The sequence below is a fragment of the Rhinatrema bivittatum genome, chromosome 4, assembly GCF_901001135.1.
Source record: "Rhinatrema bivittatum chromosome 4, aRhiBiv1.1, whole genome shotgun sequence".
In the NCBI taxonomy this organism is placed as follows: Eukaryota; Metazoa; Chordata; class Amphibia; order Gymnophiona; family Rhinatrematidae; genus Rhinatrema; species Rhinatrema bivittatum.
The window spans coordinates 324,964,123-324,984,424 of record NC_042618.1 but is presented as its reverse complement, the minus strand read 5'-3'; the positions used below and the strand labels follow the sequence as shown (position 1 = coordinate 324,984,424).

The 20,302-nt window shown below is 44.3% G+C and overlaps 1 protein-coding gene across 2 annotated transcripts in view; it reads left to right on the top strand.

Moving 5' to 3' along the window:
• The first annotated feature begins 8,151 nt into the window (after positions 1-8,151).
• LOC115090807 (TBC1 domain family member 24-like) overlaps positions 8,152-20,302 on the top strand; it is a 50,333-nt gene continuing 38,182 nt past the window's right edge. Inside the window, exon 1 of one of the 2 annotated variants that reach the window (XM_029600322.1) lies at positions 8,152-8,364. In XM_029600322.1, coding sequence (XP_029456182.1) covers positions 8,349-8,364 — 16 coding nt within the window. In that variant the 5' untranslated portion in view covers positions 8,152-8,348. The remainder of the gene's footprint in view (positions 8,365-20,302) is intronic. The other variant, XM_029600321.1, reaches the window with a different exon arrangement.

The following is a 20,302-nucleotide window of genomic DNA, read 5'->3' as shown; positions in this document are numbered from 1 at the left end:
CTTAAGCAAAGTACTGAACATATTAAACTGTTGCAGAAGTCCCTTATGAAAGAAAATCTACTGTTTTCTAACAAACTGGAAAATTTAGAGAATTCAGTGAGGAAGGAATCTTCAACCTTTAAACTTCCCAAAGCTTCCCCCTATTTCACCTAAGAAAATATTTAAAATATATGTAATGGAGGTTTTGAAAATACCTGAACAAGCTGTTGCCCCAGTCTCTAAGAGCTATTATTTACCTCTGCTTAAAAAAGGGGATGATGCGAGTCAAAGAACACTACTGCCATTTGAGTCAAGCAATCTTAATATTGGAGTCTTCTAACAGTGACTTGGCTACTCCTGCTACTATGGCTGTTTCCTTTGTTTTAGAACTAGATAGAAATTAGATGTTTTTTAGACATAAAACTGGAACTTTTCTCCATCTTAAAGTTAAAGTCTTTCCAGATGTGACCAGACAAACCTAGAAAAAGGAAGCAATTTTTAATAATGTGGCCTACAGCCTTGCAATCGGGAATGTGTTTCTTTCTAAAATATCCATGTAAATGTTATATAAAGTACAGAGATGTATCATATTTTCTTTCAGCCTTCTCGGTTATCCCATTTTCTAAATGATAAGATTCCTCAGGAAAGAAGTGCCTTTGATGCCGACAGCTGTTTGACTTCTGGATGCGTATAATGTCTGAATTAATTAGTTATGTTCCCCATTGGAGTGCATGTCTTTTCTTGAAGATTTTGTTATGTTTTTGAATTGTGGATGGATCCCCATTGTTTTGAGGACTTGGGAAGAATATGACGTGTTAATTACCTGTTATTTGATCCATGTCTATTTCTGTTTTCCTTTACAAGTTGAGTCTTGAAAATTGTAATATGAAAAATTGTATAAATAAATTTAAAAAAAAAAAGCAAGGGTGTATGGGGTCCCGGACTCTGCCAGGAGGCCCAATTCATCTGGCAATGGGCAAGCAATCATGGGGCTTTGCTACAAGTGAATTATCTCCCAGGTGTTGAGAACACTTTGATGGACCACTTCAGTCGTATCTTTCTTCTTCATGAATGGTCATTGGATCATTCAGTGGTGAGCAACCTCTTCAACCTGTAGGGATTCCTCTGTCAATCTGTTTGCAATGTAGGGCAACAGAAAAGTAAAAAAGTTCAGCTCTGTCCTCCCGAGAAATCTCTCTTTCCTGATACCCTGGGACATGGGGCTGCTCTATGGATTCCCGCCTCTTCCACTAGTAGACAAAACAGTTCAGAAAATGCTGAAGGACAGAGCTTACCTCTTCCTCAATACCTCAACCATGGTTTTCTTATCTCATCAAGTTTTCAATGTGACCACCTGGGAATGTGATCATTTGGGAATGGACCTGGCCCTGCTAACACAGAACCACAGATGATTTCTTCAGCTCAACCTGAGCCCTCAATCTGAACGCATGGATGTTAAGCTCTCAGTAATATCTTCCTTGGCCCTCTTCAGGGAAATAGAAAATGTGCTGATTCCATCTAGAAAATGTTCTATCAGAAGAGTGTATGCATTTAACTGGAAACGTTTCTTCTCCTGGATCCATTTTCCTGCAACCTAAGCACTTACTCAAATATTCCTTAAACTTATCATCAGGGACGGATTGGCCTATGAGGGCTTCGGGCATGCCCCAGTGGGCTGGTCAAATTGGACATGTAACCTCTGTTTGCTGTATTCCCTGCACTCTAGAAGGAAGAGCCCAGAGGAACCACTATAGGATTTCATCCCATTGGTGGCCAAAAAAAGAAGAGAGACTATAGGCCACAAATGGCCAAAAAAAAGAGAGGCGAGGCTGCGGTCCATCACTGCCAGAGGCCAAAGAAAGGGAAGATAGGCCACAAGCCACTGCTGGCAGCAGCTGAAGAATGAGAAAAGCACAATGTGTGTTTGTGTTTGTGTGTGTGTGTCTGTGTGTATGAGGCAGCCTACTTGTGTGAGTGAATGGCCTGCATGTGTGTGTGTGTGTGTGTATGTGTGAGAGATGGACAGCCTGCTCTCTAGCAAACAGCAATCCATGGACCAAAAAAACAAAGCACACTCACTATTTGTACCACACATCCATACAGAGAGTCATGTACAAAAAAACATATCTTCTTGGGTCCTTTGCCTTGGCTACAGCAGCATTTGAGTCTCCTATCTAATAGGGCCAGTGGAGCTTGGGTGTGCTTCAGAGATGATATGTTTGTGCACTGGGGAGAGAAGGAAGACATCTGCCACAGTTGCGGTAACTGCTGTTGGTGTTAGGATAGATTCAAGCCCTGAAGGCCAGTAAGAGATCTTGTGTCTTCTGGGGAAGTCATCTGCATAGGGAATGTATTAAAGAGATGAAGGTGAGGGAAACAGATGGATGGATAGACTAGACAGTGAAAGGGTGACCATACAGCTCCTTGCCAGTGGGACAAGCTGAGTTAGTCCTGCATTTACCTCATAGCATGCATGAAGTAGTCCTGCTTTCTTAGGGACAAGACTGGGGAAATCAGAACTGCATCTTCAAGTATGCAATGGGATAAAATCAGAACTAGCTTAGATTGTCTCCTTGCACATGGAGATGTATGATGATCCTAAGTAGACATACCCCTCATAAGAACATAACATAAGAACATAAGAAATTGCCATGCTGGGTCAGATCAAGGGTCCATCAAGCCCAGCATCCTGTTTCCAACAGAGGCCAAACCAGGCCACAAGAACCTGGCAATTACCCAAACACTAAGAAGATCCCATGCTACTTAAACAATTAATAGCAGTGGTTATTCCCTAAGTAAACTTGATTAATAGCAGTTAATGGACTTCTCCTCCAAGAACTTATCCAAACCTTTTTTGAACCCAGCTACACTAACTGCACTAACCACATCATCTGGCAACAAATTAAACAGAGAGTCCTAATGGATCAGATGGTACACCCACTACCAAGGACATCACATGATACACAAATAAGAAGAAAATTACCATTTTTGACCTTCAGGTTGCTTGAATAGTACTCTTCTATGACAAAGTCTTATCTATACAGCCACAGCGATGGTTAAAACAACTTCCACTGCATGTTTGGTTACTGGACATTAAAAGTTAATTGACTTTTAGAATGATTCAGGAGTAGAAATCATTTCTCAACTTCAGTTCTTTTTTCCACAGCATGCCACTGATTTTGTTTTAACTGCCACGGAATTTTGCCAAACAATATTTTGCTGCTTTTGCCCTACTTCATCTTCACTGTGGTCTTTTTTCTGACCTGCTTCCTCACAGCTAGTTGTCTTCAAGTCACCTCAACTGTTTGGTCTCCAGAGGGTGCATACAGCCCAGGAGACTGCGCAAATATCTATGTGATGGACTAGCCATAATTAAAAAAAAAAAAGGTATAGAAAAAGAGTAAGCAAAAGTATTAGCAGAAAAATATTTATAAGGGCAAAAAAATTGCATAGAACTTGATGTTAGTCCATCAACAGAACAGTGGTCTCTTGTGAAGATTTGCTGGCCTTCGGAGTGAGGAAACTCAAGACTAACATCAAGCTAGGTTGAGAGAACATTGCCCAAATCTCATCTTGGAGTGAGTTTCCTCACTCCGAAGGCCAGCAAATCTTCACAAGAGACCACTGTTCTGTTCGTAGGTGTCACGTAGCATGTCAAAGTGGCTCCTAACCCCCTACACACTTACCTAATCCCCACCTCGAGTTACTAGGTGGGCCTACCCTAGGGATACAAATACCTGTCTATGGGCCATGATATTATGGCCAGTCTCTCTCTCTCTCTCACTCATTTATATCTGGGATCCTTAAACATGGTCCCCTAGTGGTTGACTGCAGGAAATACAACAGGTCTGGCACTTATCGCAGAATCTGAAATGGTATTGCAATTTGCACTAACTTAGCTCTTCGCACAGGTAATAATTGCAATAAATACTATATTAGCATAAAACACACCCCTTTTGCTATCGCATGCGGTACTTACTGCATTTTGATAAATCCAGGCCCATGTCACCTAAGGGGCTAAACAAGGAGATAGAGTGGATTCAGTTCATGTGAGGTCCTTTTTACATAAACAATTGCCTGTCAATCATAGCATGTCTCCTATCGCGTGAGTCAGATAAATTAGACTTGATTTCGACCCGACTGCACCTAAATGCTGAAGAAGGAAATGGTTGCAGTAACAGGTAAGCAGCTTGTCTGAGGCTTTAAACCGTTGTTCCCAATGTGCCTTTTATTGTTGACTAAGTCTGTATTATGTATCAAACTAACAGAGTCTCATTTACAAAAGTGATTTAATGGATCCTCCCCGTTAGTATAAAGACTTATAAATATCCAGAGTTGTCTTGTGACAGCGGTAGCTCGATCAAGTCGAAGAGTCCCTGAGGCAGCAGGGCGTGAAACGTGAATTCACGTCGGACTCTGGACTCTGATACCAAATACCTCAAAGACAAGTGAAGTACCATTTACTGCTTTTAAAAGAAAAAATATATATCTCTAAAAATGATTATTGCGGACCAATGATTAAAAGTGACCCCGAGCGGTAGATATGCAAGTGAAATTTGTGATCTTGCAAGCCGCGGGGTGGTATGATGGTCCATAGCATTTAAGTGTGAAACTTTTAATGAATATGAATAAAGAAAATAATTTCATGGGTTCTAAAAATTGACCAAAAGTGCTTGATGCATTTGATGCCATAAGTACTGGATACGTGTTTCTACGGCTTTTCTATGTCCACAATTTCCCATGACCCTCATGTTGCACTATGTGCACATAAAAAATAGTGGCATGACATGTCTTGACTCTGAATTATATTAGTCACATCCTATTAATAAATAAATGTGATTCCAATAATAGCACAGAAGTAGGACACAACAAGCCCTACTTGACCTGCCCAGTGCGTCTTGTCTCATGATGTTGAGTCACTTGGCTCTCAGCAACCCATGTCACAACCCATTCAAGGGGATTTGTACAGAATCTAACCAGGCAAAGCACTCTGTTTATTCTGATTTAAAAGCAATTTCTCCTTCCTACCAAACTTTCTGATACTTTCAGGTACTTCAAATTGCAGCAGCTTTAGAGACCCAGAGAAACTGTGGGTGTGGGGAGGGAATTAACTGTATTTGGAACTGTTTTTCCCAGATGGCTTTCATGTGATCTTGTATCATGAGCTGTTAATTGCTATCTGTTGACATAATACGTGGGTAATGGGCAGGATTTATGATTGCAATTCGAAATCACGATCTTTACGTCCACCTCTGTTTACAAAGTACATAATAGGCATTATTACTCATATTTTGAAAATTATTATGCGTATTCTAGTTACAGTACATGCATATCAATGTGCATGTATGCTTTGTACATGTATATTTAAATGAAGGTACATGTACTTACTGTGATGAACTGGCTATTGTAATAAATTGTTAATGCAGGGCTCCTTTACACTTTTCAACTGCATGCAAAGAAAAGAACTCTTACATTTTTCAAAGGAATAAATAATGTGAAAGAGGCAAGCATACTTTGGTGAGCAGAACATTATAGAACAAGGAATCATATTAGACTGGAAATAGTTTCTCCACAGAAAACGTGGTGGATACATGGAAGAGCTTCCTGCTGAAGGCAGGTAGTGGGCGCAAAAGCAATATTAAAATTTGTGAAAGCCTAGGATAAGCACAGGGGAGCACTATTGCTGGAGGCAGGATTAATAGGCCATGGAGACAGTTTGCAGGTTCGTACACACAGCAGGCACTTGAACTTTCACCTGCATTCAGGTAGGTGCAAAGTATGCACCAGAAAGTGCACATGCAGGCCGATACATACAGTGCGCTCCGGTGGAGCGCACTGTTAGCCCGCATTTGGACACGCATTTTATACGTGCTAGCTTTACCCCTTATTCAGTAAGGGGTCTAAAACGCGCGTCCAACCTCCCCCCCCCCCCCCCCCCCCCCGAAACTAATAGCGCCCGCAACATGCAAATGCATGTTGATGGCCCTATTAGTTATTCCCGCACGATTCAGTAGGCAAAATGTGCAGCCAAGCCGCACATTTTACTTTCAGAAATTAGCGCCTACCCAAAGGTAGGCGTTAATTTCTGCTGGCACCGGAAAAGTGCACAGAAAAGCAGTAAAAACTGCTTTTCTGTACACCCTCCGACTTAATATCATGGCGATATTAAGTCGGAGGTCCCAAAAGTAAAAAACAATTAAAAAAATAATCGGCCCGCAGCTCGCGGGTTGAAAACCGGATGCTCAATTTTGTCGGCGTCCAGTTTCCGAACCCATAGCTGTCAGCGGGTTTGAGAACCGACGCCGGCAAAATTGAGCGTCGGCTGTCAAACTCGCTGACAGCCGACGCTCTTGTCAAAAAAGAGGCGCTAGGGACGCGCTAGTGTCCCTAGCACCTCTTTTTGCTGTGGGCCCTCATTTAAATACTGAATTGCGCGCACCGGAGAGTGGCCTGTGCGTGCGCCGGGAGAGCAGGCGCTCGCCCGCTCTCCCGCCGCGACTTTCACTGAATCGGCCTGATGGTGATTTCAGAATGAAATTACCATGTGTACATTTTGTCCCCCTCCCCTGACCTAGCCCCACCCCTTTTATCCCTCACAGAGGAAGGACAATTTTCAAAACACAATTTTTCCCTTCAGGGGTAAACATTTTTCACTGTATGAAAGAATTTGAAAATTGTCCTCTAGCATCTAATCACCAGGCAATAAATATATAAAAACACTACAAGAGGCAGACAATTTTCAGTAGGACCATTTTTTTGCATTTCGGTCACTAGTTAAACACCAGACTGTATTCTTTTCATTAGATTGCTCTTTTCCATATCGGATATTTATTTATTTATTTATTATTTATAGACTTTGCCGACATTCGTGAGGCACATCATACCGGCTTAACTTGCTTAATTCATATACACTATGTAAATTTGTACATAATTCTTATACTGTTAGCACCCTCTCCTGCTTTTGCCCTTCTCTCCAGTTAGAATTTGTTTAAACTATCTTTCTCTAACAGCCTAGTTCCACATTCCCTGTTATAATGTAACTTTTGTTTTTGTTTGCTCTGTTAATTGGTTCCCCCTAGTTTTTATGTAAACCGGTACGATAGGACCTGGTCTTGAGCATCGGTATATTAAAAGAATTTAAATAAAATAAAATAAAATAAATAAATAAATAAATAAATAAAAGGAGGAAAATACAATGAACAGAATAACATGTCATAGTTAAACGCAAATGGTGTAAGATATAAGTATCATAAAAACATTCAGAGATATATAATAACATAAAAGAACTAAATAGCTATGGAGGAAAAGGTAGAAAGAAAGAAAGAGAAACTTTGTACAAACTAAGAAAACTTTATCTTTAACAATGAGAAAGTGGTATAGGGGTTATGAAGTGCAGCAAAGTTCCAGGGGGGGAGGGTAGGGGCACAGATGGAAAAAGGAGAAGAGCAAGGGGGGGAGGGGCACGTAATGGAGATTCTTAGAGAGGTCCATTTAGGAGAAGTCTACGTATTGGTTGAGTCGGGGTATGCCTGCTTGAAGAGCCATGTTTTGACTCCTTTTTTGAATTTGTTGAGTGATGGTTCTATTCGGCGGGAAGGGGGGAGGGAGTTCCAGAGGAAGAATACTTAGTATTCTTCCATTCAAATGATTCCTAAATTAACAACAACTCCCTTTCCTTAGAAGAAAAACATTTCCTTACTATAATCTAAAAATATAGTACGGTCCACCTCCTCGCCTTGAAAGCTCTCTTACTCCCTTGCATATCAATGGAGGATTAAGACATTTCATCTTAAGAGCTTTCATGCTAGCATGGTATATCCTCTTAACAAGAACCAAAGCAGCTGGCAGCAACCAGTCAGAAACAACATTTACCTGTTTATGATTCATCAGGTCAAGGACAGGTAATCATTACAAGTCACAATTTTTTGTTCTTGTTTTGCACACAATTTCCCCAGTAACAGTGGCATGGCAAATACATCCAAGAAAAAACACAGATTTGCCCTTGGAAAATCTGGCAATTCATCAGTTTTGTCATTTCAGTCATTTCTGTTTACATTTTGCCTTCTATAACTCTGACAAAGGAGATTTTGGCAGCATAGGGTGGGGCTTCTTGTCACGTTGTTTATTTTGAGGGGAGGAGCTAAGCCCACTGGAGCCTGTCATAAGATATTAAAGACGACTGTCACAGGCAACATAAACAGTTGGTAAGTAGCTATATGCTTTTCAAACTTAGAACTCCAGGACATAATTACGAATTCACCTTGGTGTAATTGCCAGATAGAGATTCCATTTGAACGAACGCAGCCTTATATTTCTTCGCACAAACAAGAGGGAAGGATTTGATCCCCCACTGTAACTTGGGAGAAGGTATGGAGGTCATGCAAGGTAGGTCAGCACTATATAACTACCAGTCATAATAAAGTAATAGAGTTATTTTGACTGTAAACTGTTTTGGACTAAGAAAGCTACCTTAAATTAAGATTTAATATACTCAGGTATATTATTTTACTGTATGTTTTGAGAGACTGGTGACAGACATTTGCTATCATTTGAAAATCATTAATGGGCATATTTTGGGAACACGGGTATTAGCCCACTGTCTAAAAGCACAAGACTAGATGCACTTTATGGAGGGACAAAGAAGCAATAAATGAGTTTTGGACACTACCAAGCTTGGCCTCCGTGAGGTAGGTTAGGATGCTCAGAAAAGGGTAGACTGAAGATTAAAATATATGGGGCCTGATACTGAAAGCACGTTCAGCACTCAATAGCCGGATAAGTATATCAGCTGCCGCTAGATAGACAGATAAATCACTTATCCATCCACTATCTGCTAGATAGCCAGCATGATAGTGGGCAGGCAGTAAGAGGATTTGGGCACCTGCCAATGAGCAGGTTTAACTTAGCTGGATATAACTTATAGCTTTGTAACTTAGCTGGATAAGTCATATCTGGCTAAGTAATTTACACAGCCATCTTTCAATTTTGGGCCTATGGTTTTCTTTTTAAGCTGGGAAGAATTTTTGTTTGACAGAAATATGAAAAATGTGAACCAACTTGTACAGTATTTTTTTTTTTTTACTATATTGTGTAATATTATACTATATAATGTGCTGATTTAGAAATGGTTTCTATGTCAGTATTTGCAAAATTATGTACCACATAAAAAATATGATTGTGGAAATCACCAGACATATCAATGAACTAATCCAGAGATATAGAATTCTTTTAACACTGGGTCACTGGCTGAAAACCTGCTCAGACTGGAAGTGACTCAAAGATAGTTTTAACTAACTTCAAACTAGATAATTGAATTGTTTAGTTTCCTTAATCCAGTGAAATGCTGCCAATTGCTTATCATGGAATTGTTGCCAGCTCTGCCTTTCTCTACTCTGTCACACTTCATTTATAAAATAATTTAACAATACAGAACTGCATCTATCCTTTCAAATAAGAGACTTAAATTATGACTTATTTTTCTTCAAAAATTGGGACATTGTTTTGACTTGCAAAGCAAATACTTTCTTATCATTATCAATATATATAATACAAGCCGTAAAGCCCGTTAAAACGGGCTACATCCCTCTGTCTCTCACCTCCCCCTCATTCTCTCTCCCCTCACTCTTCACCACCCCCCTCCCCCACCCACTCCTCTCCACCCTCCCTCTCCTCTCACTCAGTCCCCCCTCTCCCTCCCTCCCACTCAGTCCCCCCTCTCACTCAGTCCCCCCTCTCCCTCCCTCCCACTCAGTCCCTCCCTTCACCCACCTCCATTTCCTCCCGGCGCCGTAAGCGCGACTTCCCGCAACCCTCACCCGGCTCCATTAACTCCTCCCGCTCCTGCCGGCAGATCTCGGGGGGGGGGGGGGGGGTGTCACTCCCGCGCGCGCGGCAGTGACCCCCCCGAGATCTGCCGGCAGATCTGGGGAGGAGAAGTAGCGGCACCGCGCGCGCGCGGCGCCGCTACTTCTCCTCCCACTCCTGCCGGCAGATCTCGGGGGGGGGGGGGCGCGGGAGTGACACCCCCCCCCCCCCCCCCCCCGAGATCTGCCGGCAGATCTGGGGAGGAGAAGCAGCGGCACCGCGCGCGCGCGGCGCCGCTGCTTCTCCTCCCGCTCCTGCGGCCCCACCGCCATTTTTTTTTTCTGACCGACGTCCTTGCCCGCACATGCGCAGTAGAGCTGCGCTCTACTGCGCATTTGCGGGCCGTCGGTCACAGGCCATTTATAAGGTAGATGCTTAGCAAAACGTAGTATCTCCCAGTCTCTTAGTGCTTCATCACATTTGACTAGTGATTGCTCCATGATCCACAAAGTGTGCACTGCACCAAGCAAAGCTGCACATGACCCCACGGCTGGAGAGACATAGGGTCACAGGCAGGCAGGAAGAGAACCCTGGCAGTTACAACAATTAAGTTCTGGAATTCATTGCTGGAGGATGTGGTAAAGGCAGCTAGCATAGCTGAGTTTAAAAAAGGTTTGGACAAGTTCTTGGAGGAGAAGTCCATAAACTGTTATTAATCAGATAGACTTTAGAAAAGTCATGTTAGCAAAATAGAATCTATTTTCTATTTGGGATCCTGCCAGGAACTTGTGACCTGGTTTGGCCACTGTTGAAACAGGATACTGGACTTGATGGTCCCTCAGTCTGACCCAGTATGGCAATTCTTATGTTCTTACAACACTTGTACTAAGTGAAGCACAGCCATGAAGGGACACACACACTCAAAGAGTTGGAGGGTGGCAGCAGGATCAGGATACTCACAACTGCAGAGGCAGGAGGATGAAAAGGAGAAGAGGCCTGGTGTTGGATTGGGGAGGATAAGGGACACACATTCTCCACTGAATTGTCAATGGGTTGCAGCTAGTTTTTTGTTTTTTTTTTAAATTTCTGTACCCTTTTTCCAAGCACTACTCTGAACAGGGGCTACCACTCAATACTGGACAGAGTTCTATTTTACCCTTCCAGTCATGGTAGTGTTCTCTGATTGGAAAAGGGTTTTTCCTGCTGAGTCCAAGGTGCTAGACTTGATTTGTCATACTCATCACAGTGATGATGTTCCAAAATAAAAGTCTTTTCTGCAGAACTTTTTCAATATAAACAAACTGACACATGGCACATTTTCTCCATGATGCATCCATAATGACAAGTGGAATAAGCACTGGAGAATTCGGATCCTGTACGGTACACCCTTCTGGGATCCCCTCACCTCCCTTCTGGAATTTAAGTTTCCTCTGGTCTGGTGTTGGGTTCCTGACTCTCCAAGAACCCTCTGTTGTGCTTTTTTATCCGGTGTTTGTTTTCTGCTCCCTTCTCCTCTCTCTTCTGACTCCCGACTCCTTGGACAAAGCACCAAATGAGTGGTTCTATCTCCCTTCTTTTCAACAGTGTGAAAGGAATCTATATTAGGACCACTTTAAAAGACCAGGAACAGGCATTTAGCTGGTCCACCTTAAAACATAACCTAGGAGGGAATCCATGACCCAGGGCATTTTCCATAGCAGAGGGATAAGAGGTAAGGCCCAGGAGAGAACAAACTGGCCCCGAGGAGCTGGATGTAGGAGAGTATACCAAGATGCCTATGCCTGACTACTGCTGTTCCTGGTTTAAGCCCTGCTGAGTTAAGCAGGTCTTTTTCTGTTTTTGCATTTTTGTAAATAATAAAAGGATTCTGTGAAACAAGGCCGGAGTCCAGAGTGATCTCTCCTCCAGCACCCTACCTAAGCCTAGGCTATGCCACATGGTATGACAATTGTGTAAGCAGTGAGATTTCTGATCTAAAGTGCTTGCAAAAGCAGAGACCCATGCCAGAAAAAAGGAAACATTTTTTCCTGGGGCCTGGCTGCAGTGGCAGCCCAGGAATTAAAATACAGCAGGCCAAGAGGCTAGCCCTGCCAGGACAGAGAAGGACTTAGAGCCAGAAAGGCAAGGGGGTTTTTTTTCCCATCCCCCAAGGCAAAAGAGAAAGATTATAGGTTTTGTATTCCTGAAAAGGGCAGCAGCCCTCTAGGAAGAGCTCAATATGGAGTAATTATTACTGGTCCTCACAAAGGGATAACGGCAGTTACAAACTGTGGTACAGAACCAATATGCCAAGCAGCAAGCGCTTCAAGAGCAGGTTATGCAGTTGGTACATGTGGTACAAACTGTTACAGCATAGCTTACCCTGCTATCTCCTGTAGTGTTTAAGAAGGCTCTAGGCGAGAACCCTGACTGCTTCTTAATCAATGTCAAATTAACTGCCTGGCTGGTAGGATGGCCATAGTCCACTTGGCCCACATACCTTGGGAATCTACTGACAGGCATCAGCCAGGCTGCCTTTCAAGATGCAAACCCTGAAGGAAGGATCAGCTACACAGCAGTCAAAGCCACCATATTTGAGAGATGGGATGCACCCCAGAATTGTACAGGCAACAGTTTCAGCGGAGAGTCCTTCTACCCAAGGAAAGTTCCCCGGCCTTCTATCAGCTAAAAGAGAGAGTCTGGAAATGACTACAGCCTGAAAGGAAGACGGGCACTGAAGTAGCCAAACTGATTCTATTAGAACAGTTTTCGGATTGGTGGGACTGGCCTATGTGACACTGGGTATGTTGGCACCCAAAGCTCACTCTAGAGACAGCCCCGAGAATGGCTAACCCCTTCCACCAGCCTGGTCAATGCCAGAGGAAACGCATCTATCTGAGAAATCACCACCACTGAGACAGGATTTCCACAGTCCAAAAGTAGACTATCAGTCACAGGATCTAGGTCTGCCACTCTGCTTCAATTGTGGAAAAAGAAATTACTTCACACATGATTGTACTTGGGAACAAGATGAACCTATGAATGTTAAGTTGATGACCCTACATTTCTGCAGCTTAGTGGACATTCCACTTTTACAGTTCCATTAGAACTGAATAACTCTTCCACATAAGCCCTTGTAGACTCGGGGAAGTGTAAGGACTCTCATCCAGAGGGAGTTAGTCAAAAGAGTACAGATTGATTATGAGAAGACAGTGACCCTCGCCTCTATATATGGTGACAATATCCTATTAGTTAGGTCTTGCTGATAATCTCAGCTTGACAGATTAACAAAGAAATGGGACTACTACCTTGGCTCCCATACCCTATTGTTTTAGAACGTGATTATCCAGAGCTTGAGACATTCTGAAGCCAGTTTACGACCAATTCAACCAGCTCAGACCATACTGAGACATCTCTCCCTCAGGCTTTCCCATCAGAAGATCCAAATATGTGTCAGGGAACATAAGATGCCCAAATCACAATAAAAACACAGGAAAAACAAGCTCAGTGGTTTCCATCATTTAGAGGCCACCATAGATAGAGGCACTGGGATAAAGAGTATTCCCGAAGCATGATTCCTTAATTGTTCCTCCAAAGGGGGACAGGGAAAGTAACCCATATAATCTTGGGAGTACTCAAAGAGAAGATGAGTCAAATGACTCTGGGCTGATAGTCCCAGATAAAGGCCCAAGGAACCACACCTGAAACAAAGTCTCTGATATCCAAACTTCCCATGCTGTTAGTTTAAGTATCCATGATTCCCTTGGAGATTAATCTTCTAGGCCCTGTGCATTGCTTTAAGTCAAATCCCAATGTTACAGTCAATTGTAAATAGCACTGACAAGCATTTAGTTATATGTCTGTATACTGGAAGCTTGTGATGGTTTACAACATAACTTGGTGAAACTGATGAAAATTCTTTACAGTGTTTGAGGCTTCAAATCAGATATTACAAATGTACAGGGTCATTTACTATGCTGTGATATTTTACCTAAGCCTAGGCCACTCCCCACAGTATCATACAGTGGTACCTGGACATCTTGAGGTATCAACTAGGCTAGCTAATATTTCTCCTTTCTAACAGATGTACAACACAACTCTCCCATACTGTTCACTACTAGGGATGCAGTTCCACTCTGGAACTTTAACCTGGGTTTTCTTCCCTTGAAGACAAATCCAGGAGTGAAAGGTTTACTCCCTTTGCATGGGGATACTATCCACTTCAGCTGTAACACAGGAACAGGCAATACAGTGGGAATAAAAAGGGCAAACCTCCAACAGAGATTTTTTGCCAGTGAGACAAAAACTAATAATAAAAACTTTCTCAGGTACATTTGAAGTAAAGAGCCTATGAGGGAGTCAGTTGGGCTGCTAGATGACTGAGGGTTAAAAAAAAGTACTCAGAGAGGACAGGGAAATAAGAAGAACTGAATTAATTCTTTGCCTTTACCTTTACAAATGAGGATGTTGGGAACATGCCCGCACCTGAAGCATTCTTTAATGGTGGAGAGTCTGAACAGCTACAACAAATTTCTGTAAAACTGGAGGATGTAATAAATTAGACTGACAAACTATCGAGTAACAAATCAACAGGAATGGACGGCATCCATTCCAGAGTTCTAAAGGAACTAAAACATAAAGGGGTAGATTTTCAAAAAGCGCGCCTTCGCATACTTTTGTTGGCGCATCAGACGCAAACAAAAGTACGCTGGATTTTAGTAGATACGCGCGTAGCCGCTAAAATCCTGGATCGGTGCGCGCAAGGCTGCCGATTTCGTGTAGCCGAGCCGCGCAGCCTGCCACCGTTCCCTCCAAGGCCGCTCCGAAATCGGAGCGGCCTCGGAGGGAACTTGCTTTCGCCCTCCCCTCACCTTCCCCTCCCTTCCTCTATCTAACCCACCCCCCCGGCCCTATCTAGACCCCCCCTTACCTTTGTCGGGGGATTTACGCCTCCCGGAGGGAGAAGTAAATCCCTGCGCGCCAGCGGGCCTCTAGCGCGCCGAGACGGGACCTGGGGGCGGTTCCGGAGGGCGCGGCCATGCCCCCGGACCGCCCCAGCCAGAAACCATGCCCCCGGGCCCGCCCCCGAAACGCCGCATCCCACCCCCGAAAACGCCACGCCGATCGGCCCCGCCCCGACACGCCCCCTCGAAAAACCCTGGGACTTACGCGAGTCCCGGGGCTCTGCGCGCACCGGTAGGCCTATGTAAAATAGGCGCACCGGCGCGCAAGGCCCTGCTTGCGTAAATCCGGGCGGATTTACGCGAGCAGGGATCTTAAAATCTGCCCCAAAATCATTAATCTGTTAATGGTAATCTGTAATCTATCGTTTAAAACAGCCATAATTCCTGAACATTGGAAGGTGGCCAATGTAATGCTGACTTTTAAAAAAAGGCTCCAGGGGTGATCCAGGAAACTATAGACCAGTGAGCCTGAAGTTGGTGCCCAGCAAAATAGTAGAAGCCATTCCTAAAAACAAAATCATAGTCATGGCTTAATGGAGATGAATCAACATGGTTTTAGCAAGGGAATGTCTTATAATACCAATTTTAGAATTTTTTAAGGTGTAATTAAGCATATCGATAAAGATGAACCAGGATATAGCATATAGGATAGGAGGCAGTGTTCTATTGTGGATTGGTAACTGGTTAAAAGGCTTGAAACAGAGGATAGAACTAAATAGTCCATTTTTCAAATGGAGAAAGGTCATTAGTGGAGAACCACATGGATTGGTACTGGGACCTGTACTGTTTAACATATTCATAAATGATCTGGAAAAGGAAACGACAAGTGAGGTGATCAAATTTGCAGATGACACAAAATTATTAAAAGTTGTTAAAACAGCAGCAGATTGCGAGGAACTGCAAAAGGACCTTATGAGACGAGGAGATTGGGCAACTGAATGACAGCTGATATTTAATGTGGAAAAGTACAAAGTGATACACATAGGAAAAATAATCCCGTTTACAGTTATATTATACCAGGTTCGGTATTGAGAGTCATTACCTAGGGACCTTGAAGTCCTTGTGGACAATATGTTGAAATTCTCGGCTCAGAGTATGGCAGTGGTCAAAATAGCAAATAGAATGTTAAGAATAATTTGAAAAGGCATGGAGAACAAAATGGAAAATATCATATTGCTTGTATCAAGCCATAGTGCAGTTCTGGTCGTAGCAGAACTAGAAAAGGTGCAGAGGAGGATGTTAACAATGATGGATGGAACATCTCACCTGTGATGAGAGACTATGCAGGCCAGGGCTCTTAAGCCTGGGAAAAAGACAGCTGAGAAGGGACATGCTAGAAGTTTATAAAATCATGAGTGGGGTGGAACAGGTAAATAAAGGATGGTTATTTACTCTTTCAAATAATACTAAAACAAAGGAACATATCCTAACAACTAGCAGATTCAAAACAAATCGTAGAAAGTACTTTTTCACTCAGTGTACTGTCAAACTGTGGAATCTGTTGCCAAAAGATTTGATCAAGGTAACTAGCATAGTGGGCTTTAAATGAGCTTTGGACAAGTACCTGGAGAAAAAAAATCCATAATACATTAGCCAGGTAAACTAAAGAAAGCTATTGCTATCCCTTGGAGTGAATTAGAGGAATTAGATGAACTTTATAGGATCTGCCAGATATTTGTGACCTGGATTGACCTCTGTTGGAAACAACTTGCTAGACTCAATGGACCTTGGTCTGACCCACCATGGCAATGTTCTTATGACTGGGAATGGCCCCTATGCTCCACTGCTGACCCAGAGATGGGAGGTTGACTTCCTCCTTCCCCAAGTTCCACATTACTCCAACACACTCAGGAATTTTCTGTGGGTCATTATACTAAATCTAGGAATGTACCATTTGAGGCCAGTCCCAAGGGGATGGCCTTAGCAAATGGTTTAATTCATTCACTACTGTTGCGTTCGTGCCTGCTCTTTGCCCTCGCTCCACCCTCTCTACCTCTGTGGCGACTCCCTCCGGGTCTGATGGACGGCTTGCTGCCGCGGCGTCTCCATGCCGCTTCTCCCCGGTGTCCCCGGACCGGCTTGACGCTGCGGATCCGCCATGTTCCTGATGATGTAGGGCACGCGCGCGTGCTCCGAAGTATTTACCAGCAAGGGCGCAAACCTCAGGGGTTTCCCCCTGTATTGACGTCATCCGCTTCCAACATAAAAGGTCTTCACTTGCGCTTACGATTTGAGTTAGCAAGGATTGATTGCGGGGATTCATCTGGACCCGCTTCTCTCTACGCTACTCTGCCTCCTCGGACTTACCAGGGGTACCCGCTCCTCAGAGGCCTCGCTCTCTTTTCTTGATTTCAGATTGCAAAGACAGGAACCGGTACTCGCTCCTCGAGGGCCTATGTTCCTGAACACCCAGAAGACTCTCTATTTCCTGGAAGCGATCGCAGGTACAGACATTTGTGAGTTACTATTTCAGATTACAGATAGGAACTGGTACTCACTCCTTGAGGGCCCATGTTCCTAAACACTCTGAAGATTCTCTATTGTCTAGAAGCTATCGCAGGTACAGACATTGTGAGTTACTATTTCAGATTACAGACAGGAACCGGTACTCGCTCCTCAAGGGCCCATGTTCCTAAACACTCTGAAGATTCTCTATTGTCTAGAAGCTATCGCAGGTACAGACATTTGTGAGTTACTATTTCAGATTACAGATAGGAACCGGTACTCGCTCCTCGAGGGCCAATGTTCCTAAACACTCTGAAGATTCTTTACTGTCTAGAAACTATCGCAGGTACAGACATTTGTGAGTTACTATTTCAGATTGCATATAGGAACCAGTACTCGCCTCGAGGGCTCTTGTTCCTGAATACACTGAAGATTGTCTACTGCCTGGAAGCCATTACAGATACAGACAATTGTGAGTTACCATTGCTCTCTCAGAGCTTTCCCTGGAACCAGGCACTCGCTCCTCGAGGGCCTAACTCTTTCTAGCTATTGAGCCTTCTTAAGAATCTATGTGAGTGTGTCATCTACTACTGGCTATGTATACAGCATACCCTGTCTACTCACTATCTATAGTCTCTCTACAGCTCAGCAACCCTGGGATCGCAGTTCCAGTATCTGAAGGACTTCAGCCCTGCCGGGCACATCAGCTCACTACTGCCACCTCTGGTGGTTCTATTAACCTGTCTAATAAAAGAACTATCTGTATCTGTCTCCATACCCAAGCCTAGCCGGTGGTTCCTCTCAGGATATCCTCCTGGGGGCGCTGCCATCGGCCAAAGGATTCACCTATTTACATTAGAGTGCTCACTCCTCCTACTTCAGGAGCTGAGCACAACAGACTGCTAACCCTCATCTGCTTGCTCCTCTCATCAGCATAGCAGATCCTAACAGATTGCTAACTCCTTCCCTCTGGCTGAGCATATTATAACAGATTGCTAGCTCCTCCCCTCTGGAGGAGCAGTTCGTAACAACTACACTTTCCAATATATCCTCCAGTGGGATGAGCATAGTCTATAGTAAAGGGTCCATAGGCCCTTTTACACGTGTAAACTCTCTTCTGTTATGTCAGAGAAGGCAGTGGTCATACTCAGCTGCAAGGCTGTATAAGTCACAAAGTCTATTCAGCCCTGGGACATGGATTCTCTAAAAGAAGTGGGTGGATAGACCACCAGAGCCCCAGGCACAGGGGGGAACCTCTTCTCTGGATGTACTTGTTAAATATGTATAGGTGCAAAATAAACAGGGTGGACACTCTGGCTAAGTGTTCCAAACTTAAATTTTACTGTAGACTAGACACACTCAATCCTGGTTTCATCCATGTCCAAATCCTTTTCTCAAACTGCTTTTTGCGACCGCGACCTACATGTCCTGATGCAGGCGTGGCCGCTAGCTCATTGGAGAACATGAGTCCCTGAACCACAGCATGACTCAGAGAAGAGCCCCGAGCCACACCGTGGGAAGTGAGCGCATGCAAGCATGGATGGAACAGGAAGAAAGCAGGACTGGAACTAAAGCAAGGAACTCGGAACAGACACCAGGCAGGATCATCCCTCTGCTGGACCCACACGCACCAAGGAGACCCAGCAACGCAATGCTGATCTCAGGAGTAGCCCTTCGACCACTCGAACGCCCTTTTGGACCCACTGCTTGGGAACGACGCGTGTGTGAGGCCAGATGGAGGCTGAGGGCAGGAACAAGACGGAACTTGGAAGGACTCAGATAAGGACTTGGAACTTGGAAGGACTCAGATGAGGACTTGGAAAGACTCGGACAAGGATTCAGGCTACTCAGAAGACTTGGACAAGGATTCAGGTTACTCAGAAGAACTCAGGCAAGGTTTCAGGACTCAAGCGAAAGTACTGGGTGAGAACCGCATCACAGTGCGCCCTACACAGCTGCCCATGGCTGGTCGCGGACCACGTTGAGCACAAAGCAGATCCCAGGCGAAGTTGTGGAACTTGAGACTGGAACATGTCGAAGATTCAGTAGAGGCCTGCACTGGGGCACACCTGTTAGTGATCTGATGCCTGATGGGAGGAGCAATCAGATAGGAGTAGCAATCTGTTATAGATCTGTTACTAGTTAGACTGCAAAGTAGCAATCTGTTAATATTGGCTCCTAAAGAAGGAGGAGTCAGCAATTTTGTAGTGTCTCAGATATCATCTTGCTACGTAGTTAGCAATATGTTCAGGATCTGATATAGTTGTGGGTGGAACCATGTGCCGGTGGCAGATGACCACACCCCTGGGAGGATATCCTGAGAGGGACCACCGGCTAGGCTTGAGTATGGAGACAGACACACATAGTTCTTTTATTAAACAGGTTTTTGAAACCACCAGAGGTGGCAGTAGTGAGCTGATATGCCCGGCAGGGCTGTAGTCCCTCAGGTACTGGAACAGCGATCCAGGATGGCTGAGCTGTTGAGAAACTGTAGAAAGTGAGTAGGCAGAGTAGACAGAGTTCATGAACAGAACTAGATGACAAAACTCACATAAGATCTCAAGGAAGCTCAGGAGCTGGAAAGGTTTAGGCCCTCGAGGAGCGAGTACATGGTTCCAGGGAAAGCTCTGAGAGAGCGATGGTAATTCACAATTGTTTGTATCAGTGATAGCTTCCAGGCAGTAGAGAATCTTCAGAGTGTCCAGGAACATGGGCCCTCGAGCGAGTACTGGTTCCTATCTGTAATCTGAAAGTAAAGAAAAAGAGCGAGGCCCCGAGGAGCGGGTACCTCTGGTAAGTCCGAGGAGGCAGAGTAGCTTGGAGGAATCCGCATCCTTCCATTATCCGTTCCCATCCTTGCTAACTCGATTAGATAGCGAAATGGAGACCTTTAAATATTGGAAGCGGATGACGTCATCTCAGGGGGACGCTCCTGAGGTTCGCGCCCTTGATAGTACTTCAATCAGAGCGTACGCACGCATGCGCCCTAGGTCTTCAGGCAACATGGCGGATCTGCAACGTCGAGCCGGTCCGGGGACGCCAGAGGGAGTCGGCATGGAGACACCGCGGTTGCCAGCTGTCCATCAGACCCGTAGGGAGTCGCCACAGAGGTAAAGAGGGCGGAGTGAGGA